Here is a 19,501-nt window from a genome sequence, read left to right on the forward strand (position 1 = left end):
CTCCTCATCACAAAGAAGCGAACCGAAAATACTAGCATAAATTTGTAACATTTTTGAACTATTTTCTCAATATTTCACCTTTTTTCTTCCCTTTACCATGGTTTATAATCGACTAGTCTCGATTTTCAACCGGCTAAGTTGAGGGCAATCCTTTCCCTAACACCGATCCCAGTTAAACTCAACCTTAATGCCTTTTAACACTTTCTTATTTTGTTAGAAAGCCACCTTGACTCTTTCACTTGTTTGCTATTCCATCATAGATTCAGAATCCACACTTGAGAGGGCTTGCTGCTTCAACTGTGGCAACTGTGTGCAGGGCTGATTCCTGCGGCGGGCCAGGCCCTTATGAGGGAAAAGTGGAAAACGATAAGCTTTAAGGATGTGGGCAGAAAGCAGGTTCGCTGGGACATGCAACAGGTCCTATAAATTCCGACACCTACTACATGGATGCACTTCATTATTAGACATGGAGAGCCACCATGTTTTCTCCTTCACTGCACTCATTGAGACTTACCTTCATGCCCACACTGTCAAGCCTGATGGCGCTCACATCTCCATCCCCTCCATCGCCGCCTTGGGTGCTTCCCCTGACGTGGCCGTCGAGCTGGACCGGCAGGGGTGCAAACTGGCTGTCGACAAGGCGCGTGCATGGGTGGACAAAGCGGTGGCCAATGGGGCGGATATTTATGGCATCACCACTGGCTTCGCCGCCTGCTCTGACAAGCGCCACCTTATGGCCGTCATCTTCGGTCCCCGCTCTGCGGATGCACAGCCTCTATCTACGACACGTGCGGCTATGGCTGTCCGGCTCAACAGCCTCGTGGGTGGCCTGTCTGGCATCAGGTGGGAAGTACTGGAAGCCTTGGCGAACCTTGTGAATGCCAATGTGATTCCCAGCTGTCCACTTCGGGGAACAGTCACTGCATCATGCGATCTGTATATTGCCTCTTTGCTACATGGCGGGCCTGCTTGTCGGGTGGCCTAGCTCTAAGGCTTTTGTGAAAGGAGGTGAGGAGCTCATTCCCGCCACAGAAGCCCTGAAGCTAGCAGGCTTTGAGAAGCCCATAAAGCTTGGCGCGAAAGAGGGCCTCTCCTAAGGCTCGTGTCACATTGGGGCAGGGAAAAGTTGGCCATGTTGATATGGCGGTGTCTCATTTGCGGAGGAAAAAGGCAAACATGGCCTGCAGCCTTTGTCAGAGGGACGGCCTTACACCCTCGGCCAACTTCGCAATGCAGCGGCCATCTGCAAAACTGGACGCGCGAAGAAAGATGATGGGCGTTAGAGTCTGACAGTCAGCGTGGGAGACGAAGGTTGCACCACACGCTGCCTTGTGGTTTGTTGCAGAGCGTGGCCGTCTGCCTATTCGTGTTCTGGTGTGACAACAGTAGGTGCGGCCACCTTCGAAGAGAGAGAGGGGCGGGTGCCCCAGTCTGACACGGGCCTAAGCCAATGTCACATCGTTTGCTACAATCGAGGCTGCTTTCACAAGGAGCTTTGGACGTGTTTCTAGATAGCAAGTTAGAGTACATGCTCAATAATTCTTAGTTACAAGTAGGAGTTTTCACATTTAATCTAGCAAGTAAGCTAGCAATTTTCTAATTCATCTAGCAAATCACAAACTCCTATATAGTAACTTGCTCTTGGACGTGTTGATCTAGTAAGTTCTTATAGTAAGTCATAAACTCCTATATAGAAACATGTTCTTGAACGTCCTTATCTAGTAAGTTCATCTAGTAAGTTATGAACTCCTATATAGTAACTCGCTCTTTGGCATCCTCATCTGGTAGTTTATAAACTCCTATATAGAAAAAGGTGTTTCATCTAGTTATTTATCACTTACTATGGATCAAGTAATTGTAGTAAGTTTGTCTGTCCCTAATTTCATTTTAGTAAAAATTCATTAAGCATAGTTAAAAAACTAATTATTGAGAAATATCAGGGTTACTCGCTCGATATCAATAAGTTTCTTAATTGATATATTTGTTACTAATACAAATAAGAAAACAAAATAAAGTCTCATAGTTGAGAGACGAAGCTATAAACGGAAAGGGATCAAAACATTTTACATCTCACACACTCTATCATTGATATGCAAGTACCACAATTGCACACATTGTCCTTATAGAGGAAAAAATATTACAGCATGATGGAGATTATTGTAAATTTTTTAAATAATTTATGTTATATTCATCCAAATAATATTAATGATACAATTCTAAACACAAACTAGATCACAATCTATACGAACAAAACATCCAATTCAAATGTCAGTTGGATACCCTGCAAGTAACGTACAGTCCACGTTGTGTTGATTATTCAAGTCTCATTAACTTCTCAAAATATGTTCATAAGGTTGGGCCACTAGCATCAAGTTATAACTTTATTAAATCAAAATACTTACATCTTCCAGATTATACTAGAATACAAGGTCAAAATATCAATGTGGAGGTATATTTAAAACCTAGATCTCTTCAAAGTTTTCAACAAGCTTAGTTGATAACACCAATTTAGGAATTTTGGGACTTATTCAAGTCCCATTTTTAAATATGAAACTTGAGCTTTGAGCTTTTATTGGTTTACTTTGAATACTCATACCCTTTGAATAACACCAAATTGTTATTAGAACACCGATTTAGGTTTCATTTTCAAAAGGCTCTCTGCAAGGTTACTCTTATTTGACACTTTAAACTATCTAAACACACAAAAAAACCATCATTAATCATAGAGAAAACATCAAGATAATTTGCATCTTTTCAAGTACATATCTTAAAGAATTCATGCAAAAAAACAATGGATTATTTTAATGCTATGACTCTAGAAGATCTTATCAAGTGCTGATTTTTTCTATTACAAAAACATGAATTGTCGTGTTTTCTATTCAAATGTCATTGCTAGTTATTTGAACCCTTTGTTAGGGATTCACAAAATCATTTTATTCATTTACTAAATGCAAGATACTAGACATCCTTACTGATATTTAGAGTTACACTTTGCAAACTTTATCACTTCTTTTATCACAAGAAGCACAACACATTAGTATGGTAAGCATAACAAGCTCTGTTCTATATCAAATTGAGGGTGAAAGAGACAGTACATAAACGATCACAAGGACGTTGATGAATTTAACTAAATATTTTCTACAATGAGAAAGCAGTTTCTCCATATGGGTCTGATTTGTATCATCTTGCTAGCTTGTGATGATACTCTCCATTGACCAAATAGACACTTCGATAGCATGTGGTCAACTTCACCTTTTTATTGGGTCTAGCAACCTTAGTGTTGTGTTTGTGGCTCCTTAATAAGTTGTTTGTGATGTTATTGTGGCTCATGAGGTTTCTCTTGTTCATTGAAAAATCCTTTCACTTTTCTACATGCTATTCCACACATCCACATTATATTTTAGAGGTTCTTGCCATCAATGTGATGCACAAGTAGATCTACCTCAAGTCTCCTTTGTACATGCAAACTTCAAGCTACTCATCTAGACCTCGTCTACAAATGTGGGGACTAAACCATTAGTTCATCTTTGTGTCACGCTCAAATTAAGATCTAGAGCATTATTCAAAATATTCATTACTTCGATAGAGTACGAGGTAAAATCACAGCATTGCGCTCTCATTAACCCATGTGGCCACTCTTTAAAATGTGGGGACTAAACCATTAGTTCATTTTTGTGTCACGCTCAAATTAAAATCTAAGCATTATTCAAAAGCTTCATTACTTTGTTAGCTCGGAGCTTTGTCTACAGGTTTGTTTCTGGCCACTGTTTGAGAGAGAGAGAGAGAGAGAGAGAGAGAGAGAGAGAGAGAGAGAGAGAGAGAGAGAGAAGGCTATGAAGCTAGTAACATCTTTTTAACGCTCCTCCTTTCAACCAAAGCCATCATCGCAGCACGTTATAATTTCCACACACACGTACTCACAGGAGTAATTGCTACAAGAGGCTGCGACTTTTTTCTACCTAGTATTGCAGGAAGTAACAAGCATTGCTGGATGTGGGTCTACAGATTACCCTTCTCTTTCTATGCTTTTCTTCTGTGCTCCAAAATAGTGCGTATTTACCCTGCGCTTAAGCAACTTATTAGGAGATTAGTTAGCTGCTATGGCCTGGAAGTCAAAATCGAGATGCAAAGTGAGGGCCTCTCCCAACTGCAATCACCTACGCACAGGCATCTAGAAGGCATGTGGCTCTGTCGCGCTTTTCTAATCGTTGCAGTCAAAATTTATATGCGAGGTGAGGGCCTCTCTCATGTTGCAATCACCTATGCATGCATAGATGCAATCACCTACACAAGCATCACATGTTGCAATATTTCTTAATCACACATCGATCACAGGCGTTGACGACTTTCAAATCTATCATGCTCCCTATCAAGTGTTCTGTCCACAATGTTAGTAGATGCGAAGCGAGGGCCTCTGTTTCGATGCAATCACCTACGCATGCATCTTGAAGGCATGTGGCTCTTTGCAAGAAAAAAGATGTCGTGCTTGGCACCGTCTTGGTCAATATGTATGCTTAATGTGGTGCACTTGAGAAAGCACAAAAAGTGCTTGGGGAGCTTCCTGTCCGGAATGTCACCTCTTGCAATGCATTAATTGTTGCATGTGCCCAACTAGCTATTGTATTGGCACCTTATACCTGTTCACATGAAAACAAAGAGCCATGAAGAAAAGACTACCTCGTCGACATGGTGAGAGCATTCTTCAGTAGCATAGAGTCTCTAGGCCAAGCTCCTCCCTATTCATTCTAGCAGTAGAAGGTCGACAATGTCACTGTTTGCCTCATCGGCATATTGGAATCGACTTTCTTTTGCAGTGAAGCCTCTATGCCTTCCCCATGTAGCAAACATAGCATCTTTGTGTGCAACAAGACCCAGTGGCTAGCTGAACAGTATGTCCAACTTCAACTACCTTACTCAGCTCGCTTCTGCAAGTGCAACTAGTGATGACCAGCATTATGCCGCTCCAAGTATAGCACATGCAGACAACAACCCTGTGCCCTCGACCATCCTTCAATGTTCATGGAAATGATATACAGCAGGTTCCATGCCTAATTCTCAAGATTCACACCATTTCTATTCCGCGTAGTGTGCCCGCGTAGTAGCAAGCCAGAACGACCCAGAAAGGAGTATCGAAGATCTTTCAAACCCTGGTAATATTTCGCAGATCATCAAGCTGGAGAGTCAGATGCTTGCCGACATGATGAGCACTCCCAAAGCTCAGATATTTCACTCATGTATCTCATCAATCTCCTCCATGGTCAATAGTCTGAGCGAGCATCGTGCATGTCGAGCCATAGTGATCTTGATCTTTTGATTCTTTGATGCAGCCTCCGTCGATGCTGTGTAGTCCTCCGTAGTCGTGGGCATCTGGATATTCCTAGCTCGGTCGCTTGGTTGATCAATGTGCCTCTGGTGTGAGGAGAATGTGGGATCTGCTGTGGTAGTAGCTGCTCCGCTGGTTTAGTGCCCGCTCTAAAGAAGTCTGTGATCCACCTTGAGACTCGCTAGCTTCTCCTCTTGTCAGGCTCTTTCTATGTATGCGCAGCTCGACCAAACAAAAATCCCAGGCATTGATTATTATCTCTGGTCCTCATTCCCCATGACTCTAGAGAGTGGTCCAAAGCCCTCTCTAAACAGGCAATGAAAGCGGCCTCATATCTCATAGTTAACGGGACTTGTCCTGGTCTGTGTTGGTACTCCGTTGTATCGAAGCTGGTGTCTTGTCACAACGCCGTCCTTTGCAAGCTGGAGAAGACGCGCTATATAGAAAGCCATCTTCGTGCCCAGCTCTTGTGTGGGCTGTATCTAAGATCACAACTGTGTACCATATTTGCCCTGCTTTGACAAGCCCCAAAGTGTAAGATCACAGCTCGAAGAGGTGAATGCACCCATTCGTAGGAGAAGGCCCTCGTTCACACTGAATTGAGTGGTAGTTTACAAGTTGAATAGAGGGAGATCACTGACTCCTTTAGAGCACTTCAGAGCCCACTTATACCAGAGGTATATTCGTTGATTGAGCCATTGAGCTCAGAGAGCTCGATGCCTATGTCTACGAGGGAGACCACAACATCAATGGAGGCTCCATTAGAGGATCATGACAATTCTAGCACGACATATATGGGAGACGCTCAGTACGACTATTTGCATCGGCGGACATTGATCCGATGCCGGTGTCCTCGGGCATTGATGATGATGATGATGATTTAAGTCTTTCACTTTAGGTCATTTTTTTGTATACCAAGGCATTGGATTAGATCCATCAATATTAAAAAAATGACCTTTTGAAGGCGTGGCTGTATTAACATTTTATTTCATTTCATTCTCTCTCTCTCTCTCTCTCTCTCTCTCTCTCTCTCTCTCTCTCTCTCTCTCTCTCTCTCTCTCTCTCTCTCTCTCTCTCTCTCTCTCTCTCTCTCTCTCTCTCTCTCTCTCTCTCTCTCTCTCTCTCTCTCTCTCTCTCTCTCTCTCTCTCTCTCTCTCTCTCTCTCTACCCTATCGCTATCACCAGCACATCTTTCACACGGTAAACCTCACCGCTTTGCTAATTGCAGCTTGCGAAGCTGCATGCATGGCGCCCTGCATTTAGCAGTCGAGCTGCACCGTGCCAATCAGCTTGCCGTGCAAGCTGCTCAAGCTCCCTCCTCATTCGCTGCCCTCCCAGCCGACCATGAGCTTCAGTAGGGTGGCCTCTACTTGCTTAATCTGCCCATCACAAGGTGCGCGCCTGGCCTCTCTCTCCAACAAATCCCTAGCAGATCAACCGATCCGGCCCCTCGGTATCACGCCCCCAGAAACTTTCAGTTTCAGATTACCTAAGAGACTTGTCTGAGTTCTCAGGACGTGACCAAGTAAAACAGAACTCAGGACGTGACCAAGTAAAACAGGCTAATGTTGTTTGCTTTGTGCAGCAATAACTAGTACATCTATTGGAAGATGATTATGCCAACATAGTTTCACCACATAAAAGAATCCTAGAAGCGACGTTCAAGCCCACGATCCTCAAGCCCATGTCATCCCCCCGCTCAACAAATTTCTAGCAGTAAGTTTTTGACGCACAGTCACTCTCACTCACTCAGAGAGAGAGAGAGAGAGAGAGAGAGAGAGAGAGAGAGAGAGAGAGAGAGAGAGAGAGAGAGAGAGAGAGAGAGAGAGAGAGAGAGAGAGAGAGAGAGAGAGAGAGAGAGAGAGAGAGAGAGAGAGAGAGAGAGTATTTTCTACAGAGTGCTGTTTTCAAGTCATTTTTTTCCTGCATTCACTGCATGTCAATAGGTTCTAGATTACTCTGAGCAAATGCTGCATCAGATCAGTATCCTTCTAATTGTAAAGTTTGTGTGCTTGTAGCAAAGCTACAATATGACACAATTGGCCAGAACATAAATCCAAAAACGTTAGCTTATCCATCCTAATAGAAAGCACGTGTTCTTTATGTGTCATAGACTCTGGCTCAGAGAGGTTTAGACCATCGTCCACAAATAAAATGGTCCACACTATGGAATTGTGCGCAACTTGCCAAATATTTTTGTGTCAAATTGTGGAGTGCAAGATCAAAATATGACAGCAAGAGGAGGGCAACAAAGAGAGAAAACCGCAAAAGAAGAGAAGTGGCTACCAAAATAGGACGGACTCATGAGAGAGATACTATGTGAAGGCAGACATATTTGTTCAGCTTTATACAAGTTGCTCAACTTGTTGCTGCCCCACCCTGGCCAGCTAGCATTGTTGGACCGACGTAGCCTTGACTGCCCCTGCCCTGCCTTCCCTTTGTTGCTCGTAGCACTTGCCATCTGTTGTGTTGGCTGTCACTGCTTCCTTGTAAGCCTTTACATCACCCTCGCTTGTGTCAAGTAAACAATGACACCCTGTTGGCCCCAAAGGTTGGCACCCCTTGCGGTATTTCTTTACTCTTACTGCACTTGAGAAAACCTGTAAACAATGACACCCTATTGGCACCCCTTGCCGCTCTTGGAAGCCCACGTGCACTCTCCACACCATCTCCGAGGGCCCCTATTTCACAGCTCCTCCTCCTGCATTTGCTAAGATCACGTGCTGCTTCTCGCTCAATCAAACCGCTAGCTAGAGCTGCAATGGAGCCCGACTTGCGTGTCCAATACCTGCTGTATTAATAAGTTGCCTTTTAATATTCACTTGCTAGCTATTTAGCCGTATTCAACTGCAATATATTATCTCGCCTCTACAAGGTTATTCCCGTGATGTCAAATCAAAGAAGGACGTACTCGTCAGCTGGTCCATGCAAAGCTGCAAAGAGTTTAGTGGTTCGCTTCCCTGAAACATCAACTATGAGTGCCCTCTGCAGCAGCTGAACTTTTCCTCCTGCGAGCCATCGAACGTGCGCGTCCTCGGTTAGTTGTGTGGCGCAATTGGTGGCGGACCGACTTGGAAGCTAAGCATCGTCTATGGATTAGTGTATCCACTTGTGAAGCCTACTTACATGGCTTTAAAAAAATCGAACTCCTTTTTTTGTAGAAATAGTGTAAAACTAGCTCTTCTACTATGTGTGAAGTCTTAGTAACCTGGCTTTTTTATTAGAAGGCACGATGATAGTAAGACTTGAAAAGATTGGCTTTCTTTCTTTAAAGGATGTAGAAGTAGCCAATGATAAAGATTAATAGTTATATGATGGACTTTGTAAGAATTTTTGAGAGACATCTATATGAAAGTGATCATTTTTAGTTTTCTATTTAACCTTTATTTCTTTTAGTCAAAAAGTATGTGCTATTTTGTATATGTTATGTTAAATTGATTATTTAAGGAATTAATATAATACAACTACATAGATAGCATTTTGTGACTACAACCATGTAGATGAAAGAAGAATTTCTTACTACATGGTTAGTTAAAACTCCCATATAGCTATAATATTATGGCTACAACCATCTAGGAGAATCCGAGTCAAACTAGTAAGAAATCTTGCTTTATGGTTACTTAAAACTCTCATATAGCTATAAATTATGGTTGCAACCATATAGGAGTATTCTCATTATTACTAGTTTGCACTCTTACTAGATATGTGTATTCAATCTAGTAAGTTGCCTAGTAATTATATTTTTTTTGCTATATAGAAATGCGTTTAAAGTTCCTTGTGTTTAGTGTTGTTTGATGTTCAGAGCTATGCGGAGGCCTCTTCTGCGAGGTGATGTTTGTGTGATCCGAGCTTGCAGAACCTATGTTGCATGAGGCCAAGCTTCATCACGGGCAGATTGAAGTGGGAGGGACGCTTCACTGGTTCTTGCAAGGGAGCTCACTCATCGAGCGTGGTGATGAGATCTATACATGCAGACGGCTTAAGAAGCCCAAGCAAGATTGCTATGAGCCGCACTGCATTCCGCTTTGGCTTGGCCCTCAGTTGGAGAGTATCCAACACGCCGCTATCAACATGCAGAATGAGGCCAATAGCGCTAATGACAACCCCCTCATTGACATCAAGCAGGACCGCTGCTTCCATGGGGCCAACTTCCAAGGCATCTTCGTTGGCTTCCCCATGGATACTGTTAGGATCTTTGTTGCTGCTATGGACAGGCTTCTCTTCGCACAATTCTCTGAGCTTATGCTCGAAATGCCTAATAATGGGCTCACTGGAAACCTTGCCTTGGAACCTGATTTTGCCCTAGATTTTGGCTTGAAGGGAGCCGACATTGCCATGGCATCCTATTTATCAGAGTTGATGCACTTGGCTAACCCCAAGACCACATTGATGCAGAGTGCAGGCAGCACAATCAAGATGTCAATTCAGTGGGTCTCATCTCTACTCGCAAGACTGCGGAAGCTTTACACATCTTGAAGATGATGCTCGCCTCCACGATTGTGGCGCTTTGCCAAGCTACAGATCTACGCCACCTAGAAGAAATCTTGAAGAAACCATTTCAAGTACGCTGTAAAAGGAAGCTACTGCTTGTAGCTTGCATCCATCTCTCACATCTGAGCTTGCAGAGATTGTGAAAAAGCAAAATGTAATGGAGTATGTACATTATGTGACCAACCCATCCTTACCATTCATGTCCTCACTTAGTGTGCAAATCAAGCTGATAGAGACGATAGATGAAGCTAGAGCAAGCTTTTTGGAATCTCAGAAATGCTCTTGAATTGGCTATGCGCCCACTATTTCATAGATCACTCTTCTCAGCTTCCAGAAAGCTTGCTCTAGCTTCATGTATCGTCTCTATCATCTTGCTCTACACACTAAGTGAGGACATGAATGGTAAGGATGGGTTGGTCACATCATGCGCATACTCCATTACATTTTGCTTTTTCACAATCTCTGCAAGTTTACATGTGAGAGATAGATGCAAGCTACAAGCACCAGCTTCCTTTTGCAGCGTACTTTAAATGGTTTTCTTCAAGATTTCTTCTAGGTGGCATAGATCTGTAGCTTGGCAAAGCGCCACAATTGTGGAGGCAAGCATCATCTTCAAGATGTGTAAGGCTTCCGCAGTCTTACCAGTAGAGAGAGACCCACTGAATTGACATCTTGATTGTGCTGCCGTGCACTCTGTATCAATGTGGTCTTGGGGTTAGCCAAATGCAGCAACTCTGATAAATAAGATGCCATGGCAATGTCAGCTTCCTTCAAGCCAAAATCTAGGGCAAAATCAGGTTCCAAGGCAAGGTTGTCGGTGAGCCCATTATTAGCACAGGAACTTCATCTTGATGATTGTATTCATAGTATATAGTTTGACATTTATGTTTATGGTTAGTTGTTTATGCTCTTTGTTAGATTTTTATGCTTATGGTCTTACGATCAAATATGTTTATTGTGTTGAAATCACGTTATGGTTATGATTATGCTTTTGGAATGATGTTATGGTCAGACTTACTTCAATTGATCCTTGGTTATGATTTTACATTCAGGTTAAGGTTATGATTTTATAATCATATAGTGGGCATGCTCTTTGATTATAGTTTTGCAATCAGATTATTATTATAGCTTCGTAAGTATGTTGTGAATATGATATTTGGTTATGATTTTGCAATCAAATTATGGTTATGCTTCTATTATTATGTTGTGTATGTGATCTTTGCCTATAATTTAGTAATTAGGTGATGATTATGATTTGGTAATTATGTTGTGGATATGATCTTTGGTTATGGTTTTGCAATTTGGTTATTGTTATGCTTTTGTAAATATATTGTGGATATGGTCTTTGGTTATGTTTTTGGAATTATGTTACAAATATGGTAAGAGTTTTTGAATCATATTACATTTATGGTTTGAGAATCTTCATATCGTTATGGTTATGATTTTCATGGTACAATTATGGCTTGAGAATCTTCATATCGTTATAGTTACTATTTCAAATCGTGTTTTAGTTATGGTCAGAAAATCTTCATGTCATTCTGCTTATGGTTTGAGATTCGACGTTATGGTTGTAATTTTTAAAGCTTATCATATTTATGGTTTCAATTTTGTAGTATTGTTTTGCTTATAATTTTTTGATATGTACTAACTATACTTCGATCTTGAACGCCAAAATGTAGGTGAAGTGAGATTGCTTTTGTACTTTTCCTTTGGACAGAGAGAGTTGGTTCTTGGTGTTTCAGTACATGGAGCATCAGTTCCCATTCCTCTCTGTCCATAAAATTTTTATAGATTTGAGCGTCGTCACCATTGCTGGTATATGCATTGAAATTGGCGTCGATACCGACGTCGAAACAAGCGGTGAACATATACATAAAATTCCAACATGCTTTTAGACGAACATACCGACACTAATAACAACACTTATTTAAACAAATCGCAAACCGAAGTGCATATCGATGCTACGATATTGATACACATAGCGATGCTTATATTGTAGCTTGTTATTTTTAAAACAAGTTTGCTTACGTCAGTATATGCATCGATATTTGTGCGAGGTGTTATAGTGCGTGAAACGAAGTTTCAATGTTCACCTTGTTTCAAATTGGAAATACTTAGAGAGAGAAAAAGAGAGAATGTGTGCTTGTATAATGTACACATGGTAGAAGTGTTTGGTAAAAGTGTGTGTGTATGTGTGAGAGTGAGAGAGTCGATTTTAGTATTAGAAAAAGAGTTAGAAATAGAAATATTTTCTTGAATTAAAAATAATAGTAATGAGAGATATAGAGTGTGAGTGTGTGCGAGGAGAGAGAGAGAGAGAGAGAGAGAGAGAGAGAGAGAGAGAGAGAGAGAGAGAGAGAGAGACACATATAGAGACTAATGTGGACTTTTTTTCTGTACAGCTAGAGGAGTTTGCCATGCACTCTTAGGCTCTAGCTGGCTCATGCATGTACGTTTGTATGAGCATGACCATAGCCAGCCACAATTCGAGAAGCATCTCTCGCCACATATATATTGGAAGCTTTGGGATAGCCCTTGAAACACTCCAGCAGCGGCGGAATGATGCTCCTATCAGATATTGCATCAAACACTCTCTGCAAACCCTGATCTGCAGACCTCCAACCCATCTTCGTCTCGGTTATGAGCTCTATTTTCAACTACTTGCTCTCTCTCTCTCTCTCTCTCTCTCTCTCTCTCTCTCTCTCTCTCTCTCTCTCTCTCTCTCTCTCTCTCTCTCTCTCTCTCTCTCTCTCACACACACACACACACACACACACACACACACACACACACTCACAATCTATATCTCTGATTACTGTTATTTTTAATTCGGGAAAATATTTCTATGTCTCTCTCCTCTCTATCTATCTTGCTCTTTTTCTGATACTGAAAACAACTCTCTCACTCTCACATACACACACACATACGCTTTTACCAATCACTTCTACCATGTGTATTTCCAATTTGAAACAAGGTGAAAACGGAAACTTAGCTTCATGCACTACAACACCTCGTGTCACCAGCGTGTGACTACTATCTATCCTTTTTGTTGATTTCTTTCTTATTATCTATTTACTTTCACTTTTTGGAAACACCCCTCGGGAAATCTAACTGCCCTGCATTGCATAGCTAGTGTGGAACTGTCCAGAGGGAGTCCAGGCCTGAGGGCAAGAGAGCACTAAGGTTGGACAAGGACTATGGTTAGCCAAGTGGGGTCATTGACTAGCTATAGCCAAAGTGGAATCCTTTGCTACAGAGGCTACATTTCAATTCTGGGTGTGGCCGCAGTGTACAAAGAGGGTCGGATGACCTAGAAAGATACAATGGCAGCATCTCCTAAAATTTAGGGAACGGGTATTTTGGGACCTGAAAATGTGTTGGCGTCATTACCTCCGGAATGACAAGGGGAACATTTTCTTACTCTGCCGTGAAGTCAACTGGGCAACCGGTTGGGATATTTTTAGGCGGCAATCCCGAAACAGGAAAATGCTTGTAAATGTGCCAAGTGGCACCTTCTGGTGCACTTGCCTCATGCAAGAGAGAGTTGGCGCTGAATTTTAAGCTGGGAGAGGCTCATTTGCAGCTTTGGTCACAGGTTAAGAGCTATGGAGTGCTTGCTTTCCCTCCTATGTACAGTGCGGTGCCAGGAGTGATGCCCTGCACGCTACGCACTGCCCTCTCTCTCCCCTTTGGCAGTATGTTACGCCCCTCTAGTGGGCTCTTCATTTGACCAATGTACAGTTGTGTGGGTTCATGCACGATTGCCGAGGCAAGAGCCTCTTGCACAGGTACTGGATTAGCTAGCGGCTAATCCCCCCGCAGGTACAAGTGAATTCGGAGAGGTTTCACGGCAGAAATCTCGTCCGATTCAAAGGGCAAGTAGCCCTACAAGTGCGGGAGCTCGAGGACTTGCTACGGATGCGACCGGCACGCGAAACAGAGGCCGAAACAGTAAATTACAGCCTGCTGTGTATTTTTGCAGGTTTAGGGTTTTGGCCCTAAACGGACCCTAATACCCCCAGGAGGTTCGGGGACGCAAGGGGACCGCTGTACAGGTGATCTGGCGCATTTTCAGGGCTGAAAACAGAGAATTCAGCGTGCTGCAGATTTTTGCCAGGTTTTGCAAAGTGCCCGTATGCGTCGGGAAGTTGGCCAATGCGTGGGAATACTGACTGTGAAGGGTTCTAGTACAGTTATGCTGCCGAAATCGGGCTGGAACAGTGGAAATTCAGCCGAGTTTGTGCGGGGCAGCTTGTAGGGAACCACATCGTTTATTCCCTCTTTTGAACAATAAAGAAATACCGAAAGGGGCACCTAAGTTAGGGGCCAATCTGGTGTCCGTCTACTCATACAGGTGCAATCTAGCAGCCTGTATCCCTCTCCCCTTTGTTGTGTCTTGAAATTACAGGTAAAATAGACGACTAATAATGGGTGAAAGTTAAATCAAGGTTTAAAGTAAAGTCTACCGCCCTTATTGGATTGAACAGGCCGGTTACATGGTTCCATCGACGGGATTAAATCACTTTTTCCCATAGAAGTGAGCCTTGGTCAGTTTAGGCTTGAAGACACAGGGGATCATAGACCAGACATAGTGAATTGCAATTATGGCTGACAGACCAGATGATGTGACTGAAGAGGTTTCCTCTTCACAGGGTCAACAGACACATGAAGTGGGTGAGTCCTCAAGACCACCATAGACGGATGATGATATATTCAAGACCCAGTGGGCTATTGTTGTGGCTATGTTCACACAAGTAATGCAGAACCCAAGGTTTTTAGCCTTTCTGCAACCTCCTGTTCCGTCTCAGCAAGTTGGGTCACTGGATCATATTCAAAAGTCTGTTAAGGCTCGAGCACAGGTGATTCATACCGCATAGTCAATGGAAACACCTGTACACTTGACGGAGAACATGCAATCTCCACAACCTATGCCTAAGGTGCAAGAACAGGTGGCTGAGATGCCAGTCTTTCAAGCTCTACCAGTTCAGCCCGCCACCTTTCAGCAGCCCATAGCTGGTTCTAATGGGCAGGGAAGCAACCTACAGGCTATGCAACAGGTCTTCCCACCACCTTCAATACACCCTGGCTATTTTGGAGGTGGATCGGTATTCCAGAGCATGGCTGGTCATGCACCTGGAAATCAGTTTTACACGCCAGGAACAGTGTTTGGGGGTGCTCAAACGATGATGCCTAACCCCATGTACAGTGTCATGGGTATGCAACCAGGGTTTCAGAGCACTCAGGGCCAATTTGGGATGCCACGGGCAAATTTTGGTATGGCTGGAATTACAAATCAGCAGCCAAATATGGCGTTTCCAGGTCAAGTTAATAGCGGCCAAGGAACACAGATGAACCCTAATAGTGTTCCCATGTTTCAGTCACTTCCATATGACAATTTAACGCCGCTAGAGAGGCCAACTCCGTACAAAGAAGGTGGAAAAGGTGTGTCATTCACGACCTTTACAGGGTTTGATGACAGGAAGAAGGCTCTCTCATTCCTCCAGCAGTTTGATAAGGCCTATACAGGGGGAAACTTTACACAGGCTTCAAAGGTCCGCAAGGCAGCCACTTTCTTGACACGGAATGCGGGACAATGGTGGACAACTCTATTGCTTCAAGGGAAAGCTCCGTCCACATGGATTTACTTTAAGCAGATTTTTGCAGCAGCATGGTTATCTGATGATTTCGAAGCAGATGTCATGACAGAAAGGCACCAGCTTAATGCTGCCACTTGTAGAAATCTGGATGATTACAATCGGAAGTTTTGGAAACCTCTACTTCCAGTAACTTCCTATAGGTTTGTGCCATTGACAGAACAGATTGAAAAATACTGTTGTGGAATTGAGAAAGTACTGTACGAAGACAAAAGTCACTACTTTGACGCAGCTCATCGAGGTAGCAAACACTGGCAATGGTTTGCTCAAGGGAGAAGATTGTGAATTTAACACTAGCGTCAAGGCAGGATCAGGCAAGAAAAATTCAGCCAAGAAGCACGTTCCCAATGAGGCTCCTAAAGGGACTCAGGAGTCAGCCAACGCAAGGAAAGATAAAGCTACGGCCAAATCAGAAAAGGGACGAGCAAAGAAATGGAAAAGACTTTTTCCTCGCAAGTCAGAAGAGCAAAAGAAGGTCCCGAGGACAGAGAACAAATGCTTTATATGTGAGCAGCCTGACCACATTGCTTACAACTGTCCTACAAAGAAAAGGCCAGCTAATTCTGAAGACAAGGTCGAGGACAGGAAAGGAAAGAAGCCCATGGCTGGTCTAGTGCCAGATATGGTGGGCGATAAGCCAAATTCAGATGCAAGTGAGCTTTGCAGAGCATGGGGAAAGGTTAGGGATCAAACAGTGCTTATCTTCTTTGATCCAGGTGCCAAAGCCAACTTCATTTCCCCAGAATTGGCTTCAAAGTTGGGAATCAGACCTGAAGAGATGGGGTATACAGCAGAGGCAGGTTTGGCATGTCCTGGCCATACAAAGGCTGTGACACCCATCATTGGAAAGTTGCCTCTACATATCCATTCCTATGTAGATGCTGAAGAATTTTACATCATGCTACTGGACGGATGTGATGTGTTGTTAGGTATTCCTTGGTTGTTTCGTGTACAGGGAATCATGGATACCTACAACAAAAAGATCAGTGTATAGAGCAGGGGAAAGACTCATATTCTGGATGTAAAGCTTAAAGGGGAGTCTATTCCTACTGTATCAGCTTCTGCTATTACTTCTGTAATGAAAAAGAATCTTTCTGCGTACTTGGTTTTTGCACGTGAAGTGTCAGATTGTGATGAATCAAATTTATCTGTGCTAGATAAAGAAAGGTCAATGTTTTTACAACAGTATAGTGACTGTTTTTCCGATTCATTACCGTCTCAATTACCGCCAGAGAGACCCGAGGACCATGCGATAGATTTGGTGCCAGGTAGTAGCCCACCAAATAAGCCTCCGTACAGGGTTAGTGCGGCTCAGCAGAAAGAGATAATGGGCCAAGTACAAGAGCTGTTAGAAAAGGGGCTGATTCAGCCCAGTTCATCTCCATTCTGTTCTCCAGTGTTGTTGGTGTAGAAAAAGGATGGCTCATGGCATATGTGCATCGACTACCGTGCACTAAACAAGAATACCATCAAGAATAGGTTCCCTATACCTAGAATTGATGATATTATGGACAAATTAGAAGGAGCAGCTATGTTTAGCAGGATAGATCTAAAGAGTGGGTACCAACAGATCCGCATTAGATCAGAGGATGTGCACAAGACTGCTTTTAGAACGACGTTTGGCCTTTACGAATTTTTAGTGATGCCCTTTGGTCTCACAAATGCTCCTGCTACGTTCAATAGGATGATGGACAGAATTTTCCGTCCACACCAACAGTTTGTTGGTACATTCTTTGATGACATGATAGTCTACTCAAAGAATGAAGAGGAGCATAGGCATCACTTGGCCATTGTGTTCAAAGAGCTACGCAGTCATAGGTTGCTCATCAATGCAAAGAAAAGTGAGTTTTTTCTGGAAGAGATTCACTTTCTAGGACACATTGTCTCAAAGGATGGTGTCAGAATGGATCCTGCAAAAGTTGAAGCGATCAAGTCATGGCCAAATTTGAAGACGCTGCATGATGTCCGAAGCTTTTTGGGACTATGCTCCTATTACAGAAGGTTTATCCGAAATTTCGTTGAGATTGCTTCACCTTTACATGCTCTTCAAAAGAAGGCAGTCACCTTTAGATGGACACAAAAAGAGATTTCAGCTTTTAATCTCTTAAAGGAAAAGATGACTTCAGATCCAGTCATTGTGTTGCCAGATCTTAGGAAGTCATTTGTGGTCCAGTGTGATGCCTGCGGTAGTAGCATTGGTGCAGTGCTAATGCAAGATGGCAGGGTAGTAGCCTATGAGAGCAGAATTTTGTAAGGGCCAGAGATGACCATGCAGGTCTATGAGAAAGAGTTATTGGCTGTGATTCATGCGCTCTTAAGTTGGAAACACTACCTGCTAGGTGCAGATTTCGTTGTCCAAACGGACCATCAGACCTTGCGATACTTCTTGACACAGACAAAGTTATCTGAGAAGCATATGCGATGGGCAAATATCTTGTCCATGTTCCATTTTCAGATTGTGCATGTGGAAGGCAAGAAGAACGTTGTGGCTGATGCCTTGTCAAGGAAGCCACAAATTTCAGCAGTGTCGATTCCTTATCATCATGCACTTGATGATATGAGAGAACAGTATGCAAATGATGAAGATTTTGCAAGGGTCTTTGAGCAACTAATGGATGGACAACGTCATGAACACTATCTTCTCAAAGATGGGTTCATGATGATGCATGGCAAATTGTGTGTCACAAAGCCATTGCGACGCAAAGTTATGGAAGAGAGTCATGTCCTACCATATGCAGGGCATCGTGGTATCGATGCTACAGTTAAAGCGGTTGAGACATTCTTCTATTGGCCTACATTGAGAAGGGATGTGGATGCCTTTGTGCGAGAATGCCTAATATGCCAAAAGGTCAAGTTTGACAGGCAAAAGGCACCAGGGTTATTGCAACCACTACCTATTCCAGATAAACCATGGGAAAGTATTGCTATGGATTTTATCTTTGATCTTCTGAGAACGCAGACAGGAAACGATGGTATTTGGACCATTATTTGCAGATTCAGCAAACAGGCTCATTTTATTCCTGTCAGGAAGAAGATAAAGCTAGATCAGATGGCACGCTTGTTTATGAGCAATATTTTCAAGTATCATGGCATGCCACAGTCGATTGTTAGCGACCGTGATCCACGCATGACAAGTTTGTTCTGGAGAGGCTTGTTTGAGAATATGGGCACCACGCTCAAATTCTCTTTGTCATTTCATCCTCAAACAGATGGGTAGTCAGAAGAGGCAAATTCTACTGTCCTAGATCTGCTGAAGTGCTATGTGTCAGAGCATAAAGGAAAGTGGGAGCAGTATTTGCCATTGGTGGAGTATGCATACAATAATAAAGTGCATTCATCAACTGGCAAGGCACCCTTTGAGATAATTGAAGGTGGCAAGAAAGTTCCTCCCATACTGCATACAAAGGACAAGATATTTGAAGCAGATAAGTATGTTCAGGACATGGATGAAATGTACAAGAAGGTCAAAGTGGCCTTAGAAAGGACTCAGGCAAAGCAAAAGAAAGCAGCTGATCGTCATCGTCATGAAGTGGTATATTCACTTGGTGATTGGGTGCTTTTACGCTTTGAAAAGGCAAGGTTAAAGAAGATGAAGGGCAAGGAAAGACTGTTTCCAAAGCTCAGCATGCGTTACTATGGGCCTTTTCAAGTATGCGACATAATCAGAGCTATTGCATATAGGCTGAAATTGCCTGACAGTTGGAAGATTCACAATGTGTTTCATGTGAGTCTTCTCAGACCCTATGTGGGTGATGTGCCAGAAGATATGCCAGCTGAAGATTGGCCGGAAGTCGAGGAACTTGATGAGATCTTGGTCCCTGAACAGATTTTGGCACACAAAGAAAGGAAAGTGAAAGGCAAGGTTGCTAGGCGTTACTTGGTAAAGTTCAGAAACTATCCACCAATGGATGCTAAGTGGATGGAAGAAGGTGAATTTGCAAAGTCACCAACTGTGTTATCACTTTACCTGGAAGCCTTCGATTTGCAACCTACCTTGACCCCTTGAGTTTCAGAGCTACATGGATTGTCAGTG

General features: G+C 43.0%; 1 protein-coding gene and 1 pseudogene across 1 annotated transcript; one reads left to right on the top strand and one right to left on the bottom strand.

Annotated features, from left to right (window-relative positions):
• The first annotated feature begins 466 nt into the window (after positions 1–466).
• LOC147418541 (phenylalanine aminomutase (L-beta-phenylalanine forming) pseudogene) lies at positions 467–3,691 on the top strand (annotated as a pseudogene).
• Positions 3,692–9,248: 5,557 nt separating this feature from the next.
• On the bottom strand, positions 9,249–9,482 carry LOC147418542 (uncharacterized). Its single transcript, XM_086506892.1, has one exon. The coding sequence runs from the start codon at positions 9,461–9,463 to the stop codon at positions 9,260–9,262; it is 204 nt and encodes a 67-aa protein (XP_086363018.1). The 5' UTR covers positions 9,464–9,482; the 3' UTR covers positions 9,249–9,259.
• Between the last annotated feature and the right edge of the window lie 10,019 nt (positions 9,483–19,501).

This window comes from Adiantum capillus-veneris, chromosome 30 (genome assembly GCF_014529385.1).
Source record: "Adiantum capillus-veneris isolate H3 chromosome 30, ASM1452938v2, whole genome shotgun sequence".
In the NCBI taxonomy this organism is placed as follows: domain Eukaryota; kingdom Viridiplantae; phylum Streptophyta; class Polypodiopsida; order Polypodiales; family Pteridaceae; genus Adiantum; species Adiantum capillus-veneris.